The following is a 22,861-nucleotide window of genomic DNA, read 5'->3' on the forward strand; positions in this document are numbered from 1 at the left end:
CTGCTGAAGCCCTTGCACTTAGTTAAGTACCGAGGATCGGAAGAGCACACGTCTGAACTCCAGTCACTGCTCGACATCTCGTATGCCGAAAAAAAAAAAAAAAAAAAAAAAACAAAAACAAAAACGACAACAACAAAAAACCCAGCAGAGATAATTGAATCTGAAAGGGAAAAAAAAATTCTTATCCATAAACAAAAGGAAGAAAAACAGCTTGGTGGATTAATGCATAAAGAAAATGTGATATACCACACCAGAATATTCTTCAGCCCTACAACAGAAGGAAATTCTACCATTTGCAAAAATAAGGATGAGCCTAGAAGTCATGCTCAATGTAATAAGGCTGAAAAACAAATGCTCTCTGGTTGTACTCATAAGTAAAATCTAAAAAAGCTAATCTCAGAAAAGAAAAGGCTAGAATGATGGTGGCAGAGGCTGTATGTGTATGAGATATGGGGACACATTGGTCAAAGCGTACAAAATTTTAGCTGTAAAGTACATAAAGGTTCTAGAGATCTAATAATGCACAGCATGGTGATTATATTTAATTCTGTATTGCATACCTGAAATTTGCTAAGACAGTATATCTTAAGTAGTCTCATCACACACATACAAGGTAACTATGAGGTGATTTTTTAAACTTTAAATTTTTATACACTTTATATACAAAAAGCGGAGGAAGAGGGGAGGAGAAAATAGCTAGAAAAATTTATCTCAAAATTAACTGCAACATATAGATCTCTTTATGTTTCTTTTCTCTCCACTGCACTGTAATTCTTTTGACATCAGGTAATTGTGGTATACTACTTTCAGGACAAAAGCTAAACTTTTTTTTTTTTTTTTTTTTTCCAAGAACTAAACTCATAAATTCTACTTGATGCTTAGACACTTTAGACACTGAACTCTGGAAACCACCTCAAATGCTTATCGTCCATTCAAAAATTAGATGAATTTATGATTAAGGAGAATTTACCTTGAAGCCCACATGTTGCACAAATCCACTTTCAGCTTGCATTTGCTGAAGTTTCTGCTTCTTTAACTTTTTAAACTGTAATAGTTCTTTATATTCAGGTAAATCCCTATACATGATAGGAATACTTTCTTCATCCTAAAAGGTAAAACAAACACAAAAAAATGTTAGTTAAAATGAACTAAGTATGGCAAATACTGATTCTTATTTTCACTTTAAACTAACACCTTTGGAGGTCTTCATAATGTAATACAGTTCACTATTCACTATACTGTGGCAAGCTATCTAATAATCAAGTACCAGGGCAACATAATCATGATTACCCCTCTTTTACATACTATGCAGATTCAATCTGATAAATTACAGCTACTTGAGAATCCCTTATAGTCTACTCCCACCTCACCTACAGGATGCTTCTCTTCACCAAACTAACAAATTTTTATGATTGCTTGGGTAGTAAATATGGGGTTTTTTTTTTTCTAAACAAGTAGGAAATCAATCTTTGCTTTCTGATCAACTCAGTACATTCCTGTTACTCAACAGAGGGAAATAAGTTCCAAAGATGATTACTCAATGTATAAAAGAAATACATGTGTGTGTAGACACAAAGACATAGACACACACACACACACACACAAAGTTGAAAGCTCAATTACTAACTGCTTCCTAGTCTCCCAATTTATTTGTGCTCTGTCACCCAGCAACCATTTCTTCCTTTGCTAACTCAGGACAAACCCCACAGTCACTAATTTCTACAATGGTCCTAAATGTATCCCCAGTTCATTGTACTGGTTTTCTATACATTCCAGTTCTGAAACAAAACAACTCCTGCCCTTCCCATTTTTCCTGCTCTCCATATTGGGTGTTATTAACTACTGCATGTTACAGAAAAATTAACTAGTTTAGGAATCAGGTGACATGAACCCAATATTGCCTGATTATTGAACTCCCTATATGTGCTGTAATCCACGGCCAAAAATCTTTCAGTTCTCCTACATTTTTCACTGCCATAGCTAACTAACAATTTCTGTCATTACTTAACACTTTCTAAACATTATCTCAAATTGATCCTCTAGTATCCACTCACTCTGCCACTACACCTCCATGCCCTACTCCCTACCACCCCCATTACCTAAATTTTCCAATGGTGTTCTAGCTATCCCCAGTGTCAAAGTCCAAAGTCCACAGCAAGATATAATCTAACACTCCACCTACCTTATTTTGCACTATCTCTCACCCATTTCAAATTGTGTCAACTAATGATATTAAATTACAGACTAATGCCTTTCTATGTTACCACTGAGAAAGATAAAAAAGAATGTAATAGTAATAAATAATTTTATAGTGATAAAATAACAAGAAATGTCATAATAAAATTTACTAAATTCAAGTTATTTTAATCAAAATTAAAAGAATGCAACCCCAAAAAATGTTTAATTCACAGTTTAATAAGTCTCAGGTATTATTAAATTTGGTCAGCAAGACTAGGATTAGGAAAGCCAAATCACTTCACCTCTAGTGGGATGGCTACTATCAATAAAAGGAAGCAGAACTAAGTAAGTATAGCCAAGAAATATATGATGTACTTGTAATTTACTTCCTTGTCTCATCACACAATAAGGAAGCTATTAAAAATTACCAGAGTATTGTTAAAAGAACTCAAAATCTGACTTGAGTGTTAATGAGCCAATTTAACATTAATAAAAACTAGGACACTAAGCACAGAAATACAATACATATATTTAGATTCAACAGTTCATAAGAGTACAAAAAAACTGAAAACATCCTGAGTCACTTTTGCAATTTATGAGAGAATAAACAGATTGTTTGAAAAACAAGAAATAAAGAAAACAATCAGTTATGCTGTCTCTTCTATGTGTATCTTAGAGCAAGCAAATAGTTGATCAGGGTTGGTTTACACTATAGAATATTCTGTCAAAGAAATGAGAGAACATCACAATTCGCAACATCTAGGCAATGATCGTATGGTTGCTGTCCAACCATATGAAATGAAAGCACACAATAATTAGGCTGCTTATCTTAACAACAAATTTGAAACTGATGTATTATCTAGATCAATTATCAATTTACAGGAAATTCAGGGAACACAGGAACCAATTTACATGACACCAAAAAAAGCAAATATTAAAATCCAAACAAATCTCTAAAAAACAAATGTGAAAGGAAAATGTGGCGAGTGAGAAAGAGATGGAAGAAGGGAATAAGAAGGAAACCTACTGCAACTTATCACTGGGAAAATATGAACAATGCATATTTGATGATATAAAGAATCGCTTTTGATAAATATGACAGTGATATTGTATAATGTCTGGGCCCTTCTCATGGGTACATTTGAATTCATTATACATTCTACTTCTGTACATATTTGAAAATATTCAGACTAAAAAATCTTAAAATCAAAATGCAAAAAAACCACTATAAATTTGACTTCCTCCCTGAAGAGGAAGACTGAACAGTGTGAACAGGCAACTTACTGAGGCCTCTTCAACAGTAGTGTTCATGTGGCTATGAAAACATGATCTGTCATCATCTTCATCCATATACACTGGTGGCTCATGCGAAGTCATGAAAGTGGAAGGTTTAAAGAGATGCTTGTTAAGGGGGTGCTGTCGTCTGCTTGTTGAAGACTAAGTGGGAAAACAATGTTTATCAGATCAGGAAAAATCACTAGAAAAAAATATAAAAATACACTACCTCCAACAAGCTTATCTATTAGAAAGATTACATCTCCATCCTTTAGAACTTCTCATAAAGTTGTTTTTTTATGCAATCTAGTTTTTTAAAGCATAGACTTTTTAAAAAATGTAGAGGAACTAACCAACAAATACAATGTACTCACATTTAACCTGTATTTGTTTCCACACCACTGATCACTTACGATCATTTTTCAGGGTGGATGAAGTAGACTAAATCAGATATGAAACTATCAAGTAAAAGGAAAATTTCAACAATGCAGTGAATTCCAAATATACTATCTAATACTGATTCATTGTTTATTCCATTATTAATGTCATTTAACCCTCTTAACAATTCTGTAGAACAGTGATTATCATCTCTATTTTAAGGTGAAGAAATGGAGACATGGGGAAGTTAATTTTTTTTAAAAAAAAAGACTTATTTGTTTACTTATACATACAAGAACTGGAGTACAGGCCAGAGATGCAAAGTAGGCGAGAGGATTCACTAGGGCCAAGTGGGGATCAGAACAGGCAGATATACTGAAATACACTGCTGAGGGGAGCAGTGGGTAGGTCAGGAGAGGTGTGCCACACCATGTAGGTCACCTCCCTGATGGAAAATCGAATTTGTACTGCAGTGGCTGCAGATAGCTTCATAGTGCTGTGCTTTAAGCTGTCACACTATCAGGGAGGGCCGAGGTTTAGTTTTTTATGCCAAGGTATTGCAGCAATAGTAGTGGTATCAAAGTCCTCACTCTCAACCACTATGCAGACTCTTCATCAACAGCACAGCCACAAAGAACAACCTTGAGTACATGGAGAACCATCATTTCATCTGTTTCAAAATTCAAACTCTAACCATGACAACAAAATTGTTGTGTCTATGGCTGAGCAAGGTCTCTATAGTCAAAGTGTTTATTAACATAAAATTCAGGACAGTTGAAGGAGGGAATACCTACAGGTTTCTTTAGTATCCCTTTAGCTATCATCAAGTCTTAGCTGTGCACAATGCATTTAAAGCTAAATGAGAAATTAACTGTGAAGATTAGAACTAATTTGTATGTTGTTTATTATGGTTTCAACATTCCAAAGTTATCTACAATAGGTAATGATGTATTTTAGAGGACAAAAAACACACTTATAATAAAAACTGACAAGTGAAAACAAGCTTTTAAAGCTTGATTAGAAAGAGTAAAGTCAAAACTTGTCAAACATGGATCTATATAAGTAATATTCTTAATATAAAATATCTCAATGTGGAAGGATAATGACATTAGATATACTCAAATTCTGTTATGTAAAGAATGTCAGTGGTGAAGAAGGCTAATTCTCAGGATGATTTACTAAGGATGTGCTTTATCTTGTGAAATTACAGCAAAGAACTAAGCAAAATAAGTCAGAGAAAGAAAAATACCCTATGACCTCATTTACATGTGGGATTTAATTAAAAAAAGGAAGGAAATAAGAAAGCTCATGGATTAGTGGGTTGTGAGAGATGGGGGTGGGGATGGGTGAAATGCATAACTAGTATGGTGGCAGATGTCAACTAGACTCAATGTGATGACCATTTTACAATGTATACCATTATAAATCATGTTATACACACTGTAAATAATACAATGTTCTACGCTTGTTGTAATTCAATTAAAAAAATTAAAGCAAAAAACTGGCTGTAGTTTTATGCAGGTAGTTTTTTTTTTTTTTTAACTATTGAAAGCAGCAGAGAATAGTAGAAAAGGCTTAGTATCACAACTAGGAGAAGACTGGTTCTTAGTCTTACTAGTTATATGATTACATCACTCACTTTGTATATCTTAAGGCCCAGTTTCCCACCAAAAAAAAAAAAAAGAGTGGTTGCAGAATAGTATTACAGACCAGATCATTCAATATTAAGAATAGTTAGCTCTTAAAATTATCAGTAAAGTGAAGGTGATATATAGATATATAAAACATATAACCTATGCTTCTAAAATTGCAGTGAGAATTAAGTTATCTCAAGTAACATAATGAACATTTCTACTATCAAATTTATATACTGTATCAAAAATAGAAATTGCATTTAACAGTCAAACATTCTAAAAACTCTAGTATCACAAAGGTGCTTCTGATTTTTATTCAATATAAAATCTTTGTATCACTATCTTATTCACATAAACTAATCCAGAATATCAATAATGGAATCCTACTCTGTAATTATGTCCAATATAACAAAATACATAAAGTTGAATTTTAAAAATGAAACAACTTATTCTGTTAAAAAAAATTACATAGTGATACCATGAAATTGAAAGACCTCCCTTGCACATGGATCAGGAGAATTAAAAAAAAAAAAAAATTACATAGCAATTCTGACATTAATGAAATTAATATAAGCTTGCTATCTATTTTACTTTCCATTTTACCTTTTTAGAGTAAATATATAAATTTGGTGTTCTGCCTGGTACGGGAATGCCAGCTTTAGTTAGTTTTATGAAATACTTCTGCACTCGGCTAGCAACCTAAGGAAACATAACAGGTCATTTAACACAATCGTACCAAAGATACACATATTAAAATCCAGACCAAACAAAAAAATATTTAATTTGTTTGATTCCAAAACCAAACATAAATTTTACATTCATGAGCACATACAGCATAAATACAAACTTATTATTAAAATCAGTGGGAATGAAGAGAAATTGCTAGGTTTTTTTTCTTCAGAAAGACAATTACAAAACAATATCATAAATTTATTAGCACAGTCTAACCAGAAAGTACTTAACTGATGTGCACACTAAACATTCAAGAATAGTAAGGCTATTTATTCCACTTTTATGTTGATATTTAATAACATAAAGCACACTTATTTAAAATTATTTCTGAAACAAACACAAAAATATAGTGTGCTAACATAAAAAAAATGCTCATAGTAGCTCTTTGTAGCTATCAATCATGTATTTATTGATATGCACTGCATTATCCTTCACTAAAAAAACTACCAAAACATGCCAACAATATAGGGCTATCTCCTCAGTTACCTGTTTTGCTGTCCTATTGCCTAGTTCATCTGCTATCTTCTGCCAACGCCGAGATTCCACCTCTTCAGGAGGATATTTTAAGAGTAGTTGTTCAAGCTTTTTCTATACCAAACAAGATCAAATTTAAGAATGTAAGCATTCAATGTAAAACAGTGAACTTTTTAAAAAAAATATTTATGCATACAAGAACTGGGGTACAGGCCAGAGGTGTGGGGGTGAGAGGACTCCAGAGACAGAGTGGGGAGCAGAACAGGCAGGCAGACTGAAATACACTACTGAGGGGAGCAGCAGGTAGAGAGGAGAGGTCTGTTGCACCACATGGGTCAGCTCCTTGGCTGGGGATCAAATTTATGCTGCTTTGACTGAGGTGAGCTTCACAGTGCTGTGCTTTTTTAACCCCTTGCGCCACCAGAGAGGGCCCAAAATTAGTAAATTTCTAAATAAACACATTCGCCTTTCATTTGAAAACCTGCTGCTCCCTCCCCATCTTTGGGGGAGAGGTTTATAGAAATTCTCATGGCAATAAAATTTTCTAGGAACTTAAGACTTCACAGGGAAAACGAGATTAGCAATAAACCTGTGAAAGACCTTAAAAAGATTTTCAACAGAGCACAAGAAAACAAAAAGTAAACTTGTATTTTATGCATCTCAGTGATTTCCATAGACCATTTTTCTCACTAAACTATGTTTAAATTCGTCCCTGATACAAAATTTACAAGTTCAATTGAATCCTGACAGAATACTGAAAGACTTCCCTCCTTTGAGTGGTCTTCTATTTATATATTCATATTCTGCCTACCTCCTAAATTCTCCCACAGTCCTAAAGATGCAAAACGATATGAATACTTGAAATAAAGGTTTCTTATTGCCTTTTATACATACTGCTAAACTCACTATAGATTATGTGGTTAATACTCAAATGAGACAGAGATGTCTCACCCCTTGCCCACAAACAAGCTATACGCCAAAATGTAACAGAACACTTGGCTTTGTCAGCAATCCTCCGTAACAAAAATAATGCAATTTTTTAAAATGCATTTTTGAAGCACAGTTTTATTTGGCCTGGGATTTTTCTTTCTCCCAAACCTGTTTACAAAAATATCCACTTTATACTAGTCATTGGTTACCATCATCTACGTCTTCCAAAAAGGAATTCATGTTCTCAAAATCCGAACTTTTTTTTTTGCACTGTGCAAAAATACAAACAGCAATAGGTTTAAGTATTTTAAATTCAGGATTAAGTGAGACTACATACAGTACCCTTTCATAACATTTACTACACTATTTTTCTTAATTTGCACAATTTAGAAATGTATGTTACCTGTTCTTCAACAGTCCATAGTTGGTTAAATGTTTCAGGTTTGGTATCATCACAAAGTCTCCCTCTTATCATCTGCAAATAAAGTAATTTATCAATCAAATTAAAAAAACGAAACTACTCACTGATATAGCTATACAAATTGTGGTTATTTTATTCATTTCAAAATATTTTGATTCTTTTTTTAATCTTGTTAAAAATATACTTGTTTCTTACAAACTCCTAGGAATCCTGGAATATAGATGATTTTTTGGTATATAAAAAGAAATGTTTTCTGAATGAAAAAGTAACAGGTCTACAGAAATTTATATAACAATGGCTAGGACAGGTCACAAACCCACAAATCCTGTTTACATTCTACTGTACACAAAGAGCTCTTAATGGTACAGTAAATATTATGTGTCAGTCACTACACTGGGCATATTCTGTGTGCTACTCATTTAATCCTCACAGCTCTACAATACTGTTAATAGTCATATTTTTTATAAAAGGAAACTGTAGCTTGTAGATTTTAACATAAATGACACCAGTTCTACAGCTAGTAAACATTTAAACTGAGACTCCAACCCAGGTCTCTTCAAAAGTTTATGTAGTCCTACTATCCTCCAGTAAAAGGCAGCTTGAATTTAATACTAACCAGTTATTTTAAAAAGTTTTATCTACAATTCAAATTTTCCTACTTGAATACTTCATTTTGCATACCTGAGGACGACTGTTTGAGCCTTCTGGACCATCACTCAAAGGCAACATAGAGTATGAAAGGGACTCTCCATCCTTCTTAGGATCTAAAGGACTTTTTGGTCTAACAGGTAAACCTACTAAAAAGAAGACAATGTATAGAATTATTTAAGTAAGAGTGCCAGATTTCTCCATTTAAATTCTTTTAATGTGATTTCTTACCTTTATCAAAAACTAGCTTAACTCTCCTAGTATGTCTTTTACGATTTTTAAATTCTCTTTCAAAGTTCCCAAGGCTATTGGTATATTGGTCCCACACAATCTCGGGCAACTGAACAACTCTCTGGGGATATGGAAGCCCTATATCAGCCTGGGGGGAAAAAATAAAAATGACAATCTAAATTTAATTCAAGAAATAAACACCTACACCAAATTTTCAGATAAATCTAAATCCAAATCTAAATAATCAGCAACTGAAATATTTTCTTCATTATTTGCATCCAATAATTTATAAACAACATTAAAATGATAAAAAGATAATAAAAACACATTCAGTAAAACCTTATTAATTTCAAGAGCTATAAAGCTGGAAAAACAGACATATTGTATTATATCACTAACACTTTAAACCTAAAAGGCAAAGTAAAAAAATTTTTTTCATCTCTGAAATACAGAATGTGATTACAATGAATGAAATACATGTACCCTTGTATCTTTACTTACCTAGAACAGCGAGGTATTTCCAATCTGTAATTCTTAATTTATAAAATAAAAAGTATGGCATTTTAAGAATCAAGATTACACCTATAATTTACTTGGAATTCAGTTATTTTATCAACCATCCTTAAGTCATTAGTCAACATAATCACTAAAATATTTGTCTTTCTATAGAAATGTACATGGATTTATGTATTTGTCAGAACCCACAGAATAGTACAATTAGGATTTGTGAATTTGACTGTAAGTTTTCCCTTGAAAAAAAGAAAAAATAAAACTTTTAGCCAAAGATAGCCATTCTGAAGTACTTTGATATGAAGTGTTTCTGCCTACAACTTTGAAATGCATTCATCTTAAAATAAGATATAAGGGTTAATAGAAGCACTAACAGATGTAGGATAAAGCTAACATAGTAAATATTCATTGTAGAAGCAGGTGTTAATATATATGTGTTAACTATACAATACTTTCAACTTTTCTATGTACTTAAAAATGTTCATAATAAAACATTAAGGAAAAAAATCAAATCCTAAAATTAAGAAACTGCAAGTAAAATCTACTATGACTATTCTTAGTTTTTACTTTGCTTATGACATAATACAGCACCATCATTAAAACATATGTTAACTTAAGGCCTCAACTTTTACAAAGAGAGCAATGTATTTTAATACAATGATGGTATTAACAAACAAAACTAACAAGCCATAAACATTCCCTGCATTCAATACAAACTTCTTCATGAATTTCAATTGGGAGCTGTTACAGGTTTACTAAATAGGTCACATATCAACAACTTTACTAGAAAATAAGCAAACTAAGCATGCATGAAAAAACACAAAAACTGAAGAAGGTAAGTTCTAAATTAAATCTAGTAGAGAATTTTTTTTTTTTTTTTTGGGCAAGGAACACATCTCAAGATCACTTATGTATCTGAATTTAGTATAAACTTACACATTTTTATAAAAAAATTCTTAAGATGGTCAATATTACACCTCTGCTTTGGAAGTAAAGTGAAAAGAAATTCAGTATAAACTAAACCCTAGGAACACAGAACCAGCAAATAATCAATTACATACAAATCTAGTAAATGAGCCTAACTGTACCTTCTTACCTATCTCGAAACGTGAATGAGATTAAGATCAATAAATTTTCTATTAAAATGTACTTTTTCTAACACCTTCTATTTTAGCTTAATCCATTTTTAATAACTACTGTAAAGTACTGTATCTTTCTGCACCAGCAAATGTTTAATAACATCAGTGTAGAATCAATGAAAACTTAATCCCACTTAAGTGGGTACAACAAAGCTCTAAAAACTTTATAGAAGTTTTAAGAAATCAATATATAAGTAACCTTTAATTCCATTGTTTTAAAAACAGAGAAAAGGAATGCTTGCCAAGTAAATAATATAGATTTTAAATATCCAAATGAGTTAATATATATAAATTAAATAAGGCTCCCTTAACACCTATATTATAGTGTTTTTGTTACTCATTAAAAACAAGTAACTCATAATTAAAGGTGTCATAATACATAGACTAATTTTTTTTATTAAGGTGAAGATTCTTTTTCATATTTTTCAGCTTTAATCATTTCACACAAAGCTGATTAGCATTTTGCCTTTTAAATGTCTTGAATTAGTGAGCCCCTATTTCAAGACACATAACTTAAATGTTGTTTTAAAGAAAACAAAAATTAAGAAATTTTCACACTTAAAAAAGAGGAATTTCAAAGCAAATTTATTATTCTTTACAGACTTGGCAACCATAACTTTAAAGTTATTTAAAATATTTTTTTGTTTTTATTATTGTTCCTATTTTGATATGTTAAAAATTTTAAAGGTAATTCAAAACTAAAGCAGTTAATAAAGCCTTAAGTCTAAACACATCCCAATGTGGGAAAGCAAAAGGAAGTCTAGAAAAATGGCCACAAAATGGTATCAAATTCCTATACAAATATCCAGTAAGAACACCTAGGTATTTTCATGGGGATATAATTCACTGTGTGTTTGGTACAGTGAAGGCAGGCAATACATTTTACTTAATTAAAGGGGGGAAATGAAACATTTTAAAAGTATATATACTTTTAAAAAGAATAAACCAAGTTATTACCAAAAATATCTCAATAAATCTTAAAAAGTACTTGACATATACCTTCTTCTGGAGTTTTTCCACAAATCCAATGGGATTCTTTAGTGCCTCTCTCTGATGTCTGCCTAAACTTTCAAGATCCTGGACTGCTTGAGAACGTTGAGCCTCGAGTACAGCAATTGTCTGTAACAGTCTCTGATAACTAGAGACCAAAAAAAAAAACCAAAAACACAAAACAAAAAAAAAAAACAAAACTCACTAAAATTTCCTAGTTACAACAATGAATAAAACTGAGTTCAAGCCATGATCTACTATTAAGTCACACAGTCTTTTTAAAGTTACCTGAAAGAGTTTAGTAAAACATATTACTGGGAATAAATGAGGTCTTCCTGAGATACGAAGGACCTAGTCAGAAAATATCAGTTAGAGAAAGCAAAGCCTTATTTCCCCATCTTAAGTATTCTAATTCTTAAGCCTGAATAATTATAGATTCTAAGAATGGTGACTTTCCAATAATCAGTCATTTTGAAATTGTTAAATAAAAATAAAATAATAAGATTTTAGCAATAGGAGGGCTAATCAAATTTAGCACCTCTGTAGTAGTCTGTTAGAATATGAAATCTAAGATACATTTTCTTGCCCAGAGTTAAGATTATGTTTGTCACATAAATCAGACATGGTCGTAGGCCTCATGATTCTCACTTCCTCTATTATACCTCCCATTTTAAAAGAAGTTTATTTTTTCATCAACACGTCTAGATTTGTGTTCTTCAGCATGTAAATAAAAAACATCAAATTCTTAGGTATTGAACATTTTTAAAGAAAGGCTTTAAAGATACTTTTTACTCCCCTCCCTACAGGGGTCCATAGGTAACAATTTTATTGTACAAACCCACTACCTGTCATCTGTTACTAACCTGAAATTTCACTAAATACATATTATTACCCCCTCTCCTCCTCCCCTTCCCTGGGGCTCACAGGGGTTCAAACTATTCTAACCTCTCTGACTAAAGTGTAATTTCAAGTATCAATACATATATTGAAATGTGTTAGCCCAAAAGCCCTAAATGCGCAAACAAGTTCTGCAAAAGAAAGCAAAATCAGTAACAACCCTCAGACTTCACTTTGTATTATTGGTGATGCACAATTTTTCTTTATGGCTTCAAATCACTAGCATTCTGTTTTGCTCTATACTATAAGCTCCACAATGGCAAACCCATCTGTTTTTTTTTTTTAAAAGATTTATTTATTTATTCATACAGAACTGGGGTACAGGCCAGAGATGCGGAGGGTGAGAGGATTCACCAGGAACAGAGTGGGGAGCAGAACAGGAGATGGACAAAGTACACTGCTGAGGGGAGCAGCGGGTGGGTCAGGAGAGGTCTGCCACGCCATGGGGATCTCCTCCCATGTGGATCTCCTCCGGGGCACGCAGGATCGAACTCATGCATGCGGAATTGGCTTAAGCTTCTTAGTGCAGTACTTTAACCCGCTGAGCCACCAGGGAGGGCCCCTGTTTTGTTTTTTTAATCTAGTGTGCAATATATTTCCCAGCATATAAATGTTCAACATATATCTTTTGAATGGACAAAAGTTCTTTTTCATCAGAATGTATACTGACTCTTACTAAAAGCATACTTAATTCTTTTTCTCAAGTCCCTTGTTACTTAGTCCCCAATGAAATGTTTAATAATTAAGGTAAAAACTTTTAAAGAATTCCTCTCAAGTTACAGATGGTTCATTTTAAAGTTAGAAAGCAAAGGTAGTACTAAGTCATTCTTAGATTAAGTTACAGAAGTTAAAGTCTAAACTCACTTTCACTGTCTCCTCTGTTTGAGGTGTACAAACCCTGCCTGTGCCAGGGTTTCTGTCAAGCAGGCACACCCGATTCAGTCGAGGGTGATGGTAGTAGGTAGGGACTATAATCTCTGCTCCTCAATACTATTAACCGCTTTATTACCACTTGATGAGCTTCCACCCCACTAGTTGTCATGGTATCTTAGTAATATAATTGACCCATATTTTACGAATGAGTTGTCACACTTCTTTATCATCAATATAAAAACAACTGTACATCTATTAAACTTTAGCAAACTGCTATAAACACAATTAACAATAAAGCACAAGTAAAACTCGGGTAATATGGAAAAGAGCAAAGCTAGAAAGTGCCACAGTTACTAACACTGGGAAGAAACTCATGGTCTGCCTGTTTTTATTAAGTGTTATTGGAACATAACTATACTCATCTGTTTAAATAATGCCTGTGGTTGTTTTCTAACTAAAATCAGAGTACAACAGCTACAATAAAAACCATATGATTTCCAAACTCTAAAATATTTATTCTCTGGCTGTTTAAGGAAAAGTTTACTAGGTCCGGCTCTAGATTAAAGAATGGGGACATAACAACCAAATGTAATGCCCAATCTTACATTAGATCCCAAGGGGTGTTCACAGCTGTTAAGTACACTGGAGAGGAAAGCAGAAAAACTGAAATATAGATTATGAATTATATCATTTCACTGCATCAATGTCAAACTGCTGGAATATAAAGTACTTAAGGTTATAGTTATGCAGAAGAATGACTTGTTTTAAGGAAGTATATACTGAAGTATAAGGATGATGAACATAAAACATACTTTTAAATGATTCAGGGGAAAAATGATGCTACTATAAGGTGTAGCAGAAAGGATGAGAGGAAAGGAGAAGAGAACAAATATCACAAAAAGTTGTCAACAACTCATAACTAGCTAATCGGTAAACAAATGTTTATCATAATATTATTTGGGCTTACCAATTTTAAAATTCTTATTAAAAAATTGAGTAACACTGGTGAATCCTCTCACCCTCTGCATCTCTGGCCTGTACCCCAGTTCTGTATGAATAAATAAATAAATCTTAAAAAAAAATTGAGTAACAAAGAAGCTAGTCACTACTTACACTTTGCTACTAGGAAAGAAGAGCTTGTACACTGACTTTAATTCAACAATGACTTTTAAGTGAGGAAAAAAAATAGGGAGGTGACAGAACAAATACATGTCATTCAACTCCTCAAAGAAAAGGGAACGAGATATAAAAAAAGTGATCATCAGTTTTCACAGGTGTATACATGTGCATACAAGCACAGATTCATGTACCAGAGAATTTAAGAGCAAGATACATGTGGAATTACATTTCCAATTGAATAAAAACATATATAAAATAAATAAATATATTAAAATAAATGGTCAGTTCATCTGACCATTTTACACAGTAACATATTCCCTTCTAGTATTTACCAGTTTAAAACTTGGGAGACAAATGCCTCAATTTTCCCTAACTATACCATTGTTTCAGTTAAGTGTGGTATTTCTACTGTCTGCAAAATACTGGGCTCACTAGGCATATACAGGTTTGCACAGAAATTATTATGTGAGTAGAATTCACCCTGAAAAAAATCTACTTGGCAAAACAGGAGGCTGTATACCATACTTTCTCTCCCTTATGAATGGTTTTTACATGCTGATTTTATAGAAACTACAAGTTCAACAATTCACAGATGTCCTCCCACTCACCTCCTATGAAAATCCCTAAGTTATCAGAGGATAATCAAAAAGCTCTTTAAGATATTTTGGTTAAATAGAAGCAAATACCTCAGATTCTGAGTTCTGAATTAAGAACAAGTTAAAAAAGAATGTCCTATTTACTTGTAAAGCATGGAAGAGCCAGTAAGGTACAGAACTGTAAGCCTGAGCCCAATTTTCTGTTATTTCACTTGGCCAAAGGAGAGCAAACAAGGGAATCAAGACAAATACTCCAATAGGAGGCCTTCTCCTATTAAGCTTCAACCATAAAAAGTTGTTAACACAGTTTTATACAAATTTACTACACAAGTCATAATACACGGTTAGCTGAAAAACAGTTAAACCATGACTGTAGATTAAAGAAGTTGTTCCAGAGGTGTAAACACCTTATTCCCCACCAAGATACCCATAGTAGCAAATGCAATTCTCTCTGAAGCATACATTTTCACCCTAGATATCAAAAGATAACCCATAAATAATTTTCCAAAGAAAGGAAGCAGCACACATTTAAAAATTATCAAACACGGGGGCCTCCCTGCTAGTGCAAGGGGTTAAGTCTCAGCACTATGAAGTTATCTGCAGCCACCACAGCAAGAGTTCGATCGATCGCTGGCCAATCAAGGAGCTAACCCACATGGTGCAGCAGACAGCTGTCTCGCTCACTACTCCCCTCTGCAGTGTATTTCAGTCAATTCGCCTGGTATACTCCCCAATCTATTTCTGGTTAATCCTCTCACTACCGCGACAAACATACCTCTGGCATAGCTATATCTCAGCTCTTTATATGCATAAATAAATAAATATATATATATATATTTTTAAATCATCAAACACACAAGAAAGCAAGACACAAAGAATAAAGGTGAGCTATGAAAGTAGCAATGGGAAATTATAAAAACTATGTGGCTTTGAAAATAAAACAAATTAAAATTTTATTAAAACCCAAAATTCAATGGGAACAAAATTTCTTCTCCTGGAAATTATAGATGAGACAAATTCAGATCAAACTCTTAAGTGAAGACAAGCTAAAAATAATTTTTTTAAGCCTTCAAAATTATCAGAGAGCTAAGAGAATCATGATATCGGTCACCAGGTAAAGATCTATGAAAAGGATGGAAACCAAAAAATTTAAACATGCTTTGGGGCATTTTTGCCCTGGAGCAATTTACTGATTCAGAGAGACTGAAAGACAAAGCAGTATTTTTGATAGTTTAAAATGATAGCTTAAAATGAAAGATCTAAGTTAGAGACTAGGGTCTACCAATGGTAGAGACTCACAAACAAGCCTATACTCTTATCTGTGACCCTAAAGGGCAGCACCCTAGAAACAAGGGTGAACAGGAAGTAGATAAAACTGAGTAGAAAAAAATACTTGCTTGCAATGAACTAGTAAGACTAAAGATACACATATCCCAAGACCCATACTATGAATGTATATAAATTCAAGACAATCTGGAATACACACTGGAGATATGTATTTATAGCAGCAGGTTTATCATGATAACCCCAAGCCAGAAACAATCCAAATATACATTTAAGCAGAATGGATAAACTACATCATAGATCCATGGTGGAATACCATACAGTAACAAAAAAAAAATTTATCTAAATCATGCACTGCTTAGCTATGTATTTAATCAAGAACAGACCACATAAATGATGGTGGCCCCAACAGTCTAGAACAGTTAGCCTAGATGTGTAGCAGGCATATCATATGAGTTTATGTAATTATACTCTATGATATTCACAAAGACAGGAAATCACCTAATGATACTTTTCTCAAAACATATCCCTAAGTCATATCTTACTGTATTTATTTATAGTAACACAAATCACTATCATAAACATAGTAACAAAAAGGTACATATTATGGTTCAAAAACTAAACTAAACTTTATTGCTTAGGGATACAAACATAGATTGTAGAACCTTTTAAAGCAGCAAAGAATGATTTTCACAAAAGATAGTGCTTATCTCTTTGAAGAGGAATGGCACACAACTGAGTATTCACATGGGAATTCTGGAGTGCTGTCAATGTTTTATTTCTTAACCTACATTACAGCTAAACAATTATAGGGAATGTTTGATTTCATAATTATTGTGTAGTTACATATAAACATTTCATTGTTTTTGAGATATTACACAATTTTTTAAGGAAAAAACGTTTACAGGAAAATAAATGCTACAGAGTAATCATTCACTCTTTTAGAAATTTATTTAAGATGCACACAGAAGTCCAGGTTCAAGATCCTGGACAAATAATTAACAGGGCCTTGGCCCTTAGCTTTCTTGGTTATACAGTAAGAAGAACCATTTAAATAATTGCAAAAGCTTTTTTCAAAGTGAAACACTCCAGAATTACAAGATACTTGCTTGACTCTGGTTTCCCATTATTAACTCATTGTATTACTATGAACTCTTCCTGAGTTATAAGAATGTTAACTTTATACTGTATATGTAAATGTAGCATTGTCACTGTTTTTCTTATACAGAATCGTATTTGAGACCTGAGTTTATATGCTCTGTTCACAGCAAGAATGCCAAATTAATGCTCTCAGGAAGGTATCTGAAAAGATCTAAGAGCTGTGTCCTCTACTTCAGTGTCTTATAATGTATGAATCACTTTCTCTCATGGGTTACTTTCAAAAAGAGATTCCCAGAAATATAATGGCTGTAGTTTATGAAGGGATTGGAATTCCAAAGGTGAATTCCAATGAATACTATTCAGTGAATAGTATTCTTGTTGAAGGCAGGATGTTTAGGTACACCTCGTCTAGTTTTTAAAATATATGTCTTATCTCTCTTATTATGTCACCATGATAAAGCCATTTGTCTATTTCCTTAATGTAATCTAATAGTAAATATGGTTAAAGAGACATAAAAGTGCTTCAAAGAAGAAAACAAACAGAACCTGCAAAAGAAAATGAGCTGAATAGTTATTTGGATGGGTGACTTTCCAGTGGTTAAATCACTATATACAGAACACTGACTTAATAGTATGTATGCTATTTTGTGAGTTCTTCATGTACGTAAGTCTCAACCCTTCTCAACACTTAAAATTAATATGGATAAATAAAAGGCATACTTACCAAATACATGGATGACATGAAGCAGAGGATAGGAAATATTGTAGACAAAAAGTCACTACATAAAATACCAATAAAGCTAAAATATTGGACAAGATGATTTTAAATATATGTAGAAAATCTAGAATTGACCTATTAAATAACTAGACAACTTAGGATGGCATGATCTTGCCTAGACACGCACAAAAAATTGTAAGCCTAATCATTGCAAGTTCAACTGTTAGATTAAAGTATAAAGTGGCTGGTATGTATATGACTCATTCAAACATTTATCAAGCACATTTAATTGTATAAAGTGTCCTTAGCTACTCTGAAGGATACAAGTATAAACAAGCAATCCTACCCCTTAAAGATAATTACAATATGTGTACACTGACAAATGTCTAAATATTCAAAAACAACGTTTATAAAATTCCTAGTCAATTCCTAAAATTTGCAAGAATCATCATGTTTAATATAGTGTATGAGAAACACATACATAAAATTTGATTAGCCATGACGAGCACAGAAACATGATATAAACAAAGTGATCACTCCTAGGAAAGCCAAGTAGTAATTCATAAAAGTGGTAAAATCCCACTTGAATCCAAAAAAAAGTGTGGTTTTCACAGGAAAAGGAAAAGTTAATATAATCCAGGCAGAATAATGCAAGGTAAAACAAAAGGAGGTTAAGTGAGAGAAAAGTGATAGTGTTAATAAATACAACATAAGGGTAAAATGAACACACGGAAGACTTGAGATTACTAGAAAGAGCTATAGATTGGATTGGACCAAAAGATTTGTATTCCATTCTGACAAAATATGGTTAAGATCAAACCTACTAGCCATCTATCAGGCCTTCAGTTTCCTCTTTAAACAAAGTAAGTCTCTAAAATCATTTTCTACTTCCAGAATCCTTTGGAAGTAGAAGCTGAGCATGTATTTATTAAAAACAACAACACTTCATACTCTATTCTGAAGTATGGGCTGCATAAAGTAGTATCACTATAAGGCACTAATGTTCAACTACAAGTCAAACAATTATGATATTTATTAAAAACAACAACACTTCATACTCTATTCTGAAGTATGGGCTGCATAAAGTAGTATCACTATAAGGCACTAATGTTCAACTACAAGTCAAACAATTATGATATAAGCAAACTTTTGCATCTGAAGAGCTAATATAATATATAAAACAAACTTGAGAGATGAAAATAGCAATGGAGACCGCATCGAAAGCTATGTAATTGGTAGATAAAGTTACTTCCTCAACATCATATTAACATAGAATACCTAGAAATTGTTAACCAGATAGGATTCTGAAGAACAGAAAAGCTAAAAGAAATTTAGATGGTAAAATAGCATTAAACTGCATTCTAGATAATGAGATCCTTTGAGAAATTAAAAAGAAAAATCTATGGGGGTGTTAAAAAAAAAAACCCCAATATGAGTCTGCTATGTAAAGAATAGATCTGTTCCAAATCATTCCAAAGTCAAATTCACATCTTGAGTAGAAATTCTAGGGAGGAATCTGAGGCTTAACATAAGAAAAGACTTAACATAGTAGTGAGTTCTCTGTCACTACATAAGTTCAAACAGATAATGAACAAACAATATCAAAAGATACTGTAGAGAAAGGTGTCTTAGGTCTAAGTCTGAACTAGACTTCCATCAAGATCATTCCAAGACAAAGTTTCTAAGGATACTAGGAAAAAACATTTTAAAAATGATTATTTCAGGCCCTCCCTGGTGGCACAGCGGGTTAAAGCACTGCACTAAGAAGCTTAAGTCACTTCCGGACGAGTTCGATTCCCGCCTGCCCTGGAGGAGACCACATGGCATGGCAGACCTCTCCTGACCCGCCCACTGCTCCTCTCAGCAGTGTACTTCATTGACCTGCCTGTTCTGTACCCCACTCTGTCTCTGGTGAATCCTCTCACCCTCCGCATCTCTGACCTGTACCCCGGTTCTGTATGAATAAATAAATAAATCTTTAAAAAAAAATGATTATTTCAATATGAAAAAGTATGATTCCAATATATGATCTTTTATAAGGATGAAGCTACAGAGACAGTAAATAGGTCAGTAGTTCTCAGAAATGTAAGGGAAGGTGAGAAAGTTCAATACACAAGCACGGGGGATTTTGTTAATACCAGTAAAATTATTTTGTGTGATACTGTAAAAGGGTACATAACCCATAAAATTTGAAAACAGAGAATGAACCTTAATGTTTTAAAATGAAATGTGTTAAAAATAATTTAGAAGGCTGTGTCAAGAGGCACTGACTACATCCCAATTGTATGAAACAACCTCACCATAGAAAGGTCTTCCTGATCCAGTTAACTTTGGCAGTGAGTGGAATCTCTAAGACTAAAGGCAAAGGAAACTATACATAGCATTAAGTACTAGTTGACAGTCATTTCCCATGAAGAGTTAACAGTTCTAATATTGTTAAACATATATAATGGAATTAAACAAATATGCAGGTGGTGAGCAGTCAGATTTGTCAGTGCTGGTAATAGAGCTTAAGCAAGGGGATCTAGAATGGTCATTTAGCAATACAGCAGATTAGAGATAGGAATTCATATTAAGTATGAACTCATATTTACTTTAGTATAAGAATAGTTATTTTTATATATGCATACATTCACCACAAGGTAGTATATATTCACGTATTTTTTTTCTCTGACAGCTGAGACAGCTAAATAAATAATAACATCCAGTAGCAGTAAACACACATACTACCCAAATACTGGTTTCTAATACCATCTGGCCAAAAATGGAATGAAGATTCCTTGAAAAAGACAGCCAATTTCTAAGGCTGGGGCAGAAAACATAGATGAGGCCTGAAGTATTATGAAGGACTAGAAAGTGCTAAAAACAAACAGCAAAATTGTATCACAGTTCAAGGATTGTTTCAAGCAAAAAGGACATTATGCAGAAATACTTCTAGGCAAAGTACAGTACCTAAAACCAAAAAAACAAAACAAACAAAAAAACACGATTGGTATGAATCAGTAAAAATAGAGTGAAGCAAGATTCTTGAATCCTTGGAACTACCAAGGAGAAGACAGACTGTTTAAAGTAGTGGGGATAGAATTAGAAAAGTGAAGTAATTTCACAGATTTATGAGATAAGCACTACAAAACCCATAAACCCATCACCCAGTAACTGATTAGACAAAAGTAACATATCATAAAGGCAGAAAAAAGTGTTGCAAAAGGTGATCCTACAAATTTAAATTCTAATGAAAAAACAAAAGTCAAAACACTGAGGTATGGCCACTGACTTTCAGACAACAAAATCACCAGTAAGCCACTCCAGCAAATTGCTGGAGGTCAAAGCTAGATTTCAATTAATACTTAGGAATGAGTGAAAGGTAAAGTAGAAAGAGAAAGTAAAATCATGCCAATCAAGAAATGCTATTTGTGAAGGGGGAAAACTAAGCAGTATAATAGTTGCAAGAGTATACAGGATATCTAAAAATGATTTTTTAAAGCAGGAAAGACTTAAACATGCTTAAATGCAGGTGGGAAAGTACACACAAAGAAGGCTGACTCTGGAAAATCAGTAGAGGGTAGTAACAGAGCAAGGTCTCTTAAAAAAAGATCAGAGAAGACTGGACCTACTTCACTGGTAGAATACTTAGCTTCTGGCAGGAAAAAGATCCCTTCTCCACTTATTTAAACATTGTTTTTTTTTTATCATCAACATCATCATCTCTTTGTACTTAAAATTTAGGACCTGTAAAATACTATGCAAAGCCTTTACAACCCACAGCTGGCTATATATGCATTAGTACTTTTCTTTTATAGATGAGGAAATAAATCTTCAAGAAGGCTACATAACTTGCCCGACATTTTAAGTGGTTAATCTGAAGCTATGTAAGCTTCTCTGAGTCCCAAGAGTATAATCAATAGGCTCTATACTCTCTCACACAAAAGATGGGTGCAGATGCAAAAAAATATGTGGCAAGATTTTGACTGCGGTAGTTCTGCTCTGTTGCCTTCTATTTTCTCATGAAGTAGAAAACCAGGTCATCCATGGAGTGAATGTCTGGTAGCTTAATGAGAGTAAAAAATATTTAAAATTGTGTCAGGCCCCAGATCAGGCTGCCCAAGCTATGCCTAAGGAGCATTACAATTATTTTACATTAAAGAAACAGTCAGCAAATTAATATATCCGGTCTCCTCCCTTGCTTCTAAAATTCTAAAAACAGGAATTGTCTCGTCCTCCTCTCTGTTCTCCCTGAGAGCAGGATATAATTCTCTGTAAAAGGTACCCTCCCAGCAATAAGTTGGAGAGATACCAGAGATAAGAGTCTGAGTTATAAAATCAAGATCTGCCCAGCTTACTAAATTAATTGTACAAAACAAAACACTTAAGAAATTTCTTTTGTGTGTTTTTCACAAATTTACAGCTTGTTTAAAAATTATATAAACTGCTGTTTTGGTAGTTCACTATGAACAAGAAATTGTTTCTCTTTTGTCTTGCTAACTTCTCAAGTGTCAATTTATTATTAGATCAGTCAAAGGAACCAAAGGTGGTGAAGGAGACCTCTCTCGAAATTTTCCTTACAAAAAATGATAAAGAAAAAGCTGATCAAAAAGTAAGAAAGGTAGAGGGAACCTGAGAAGCACTCCACTGTAGCTGTAAACTAGGAATTTACAGCAGCTCTAACATGCAGAAATGTGTGACTTTTCTTCTGCAGTAAATAACAAAAGGAAAAACAATGGGAGAGAGGACAA

At 33.2% G+C, this 22,861-nt stretch overlaps 1 protein-coding gene across 2 annotated transcripts in view; it reads right to left on the reverse strand.

The window, feature by feature from the left end:
- Nucleotides 1-22,861, reverse strand: part of ZZZ3 (zinc finger, ZZ-type containing 3) — a 68,895-nt gene that overhangs the window by 4,001 nt on the left and 42,033 nt on the right. Inside the window, exons 5-12 of one of the 2 annotated variants that reach the window (XM_012722583.1) lie at nucleotides 11,550-11,688; nucleotides 8,902-9,049; nucleotides 8,704-8,819; nucleotides 8,005-8,076; nucleotides 6,684-6,785; nucleotides 6,069-6,164; nucleotides 3,463-3,615; nucleotides 971-1,105 (exon numbers count right to left, since the gene is read on the reverse strand). In XM_012722583.1, coding sequence (XP_012578037.1) covers nucleotides 971-1,105; nucleotides 3,463-3,615; nucleotides 6,069-6,164; nucleotides 6,684-6,785; nucleotides 8,005-8,076; nucleotides 8,704-8,819; nucleotides 8,902-9,049; nucleotides 11,550-11,688 — 961 coding nt within the window. The remainder of the gene's footprint in view (nucleotides 1-970; nucleotides 1,106-3,462; nucleotides 3,616-6,068; nucleotides 6,165-6,683; nucleotides 6,786-8,004; nucleotides 8,077-8,703; nucleotides 8,820-8,901; nucleotides 9,050-11,549; nucleotides 11,689-22,861) is intronic. The other variant, XM_012722584.1, reaches the window with a different exon arrangement.

The sequence above is a fragment of the Condylura cristata genome, unplaced genomic scaffold, assembly GCF_000260355.1.
Source record: "Condylura cristata isolate star-nosed mole 26May11 unplaced genomic scaffold, ConCri1.0 scaffold00008, whole genome shotgun sequence".
In the NCBI taxonomy this organism is placed as follows: domain Eukaryota; kingdom Metazoa; phylum Chordata; class Mammalia; order Eulipotyphla; family Talpidae; genus Condylura; species Condylura cristata.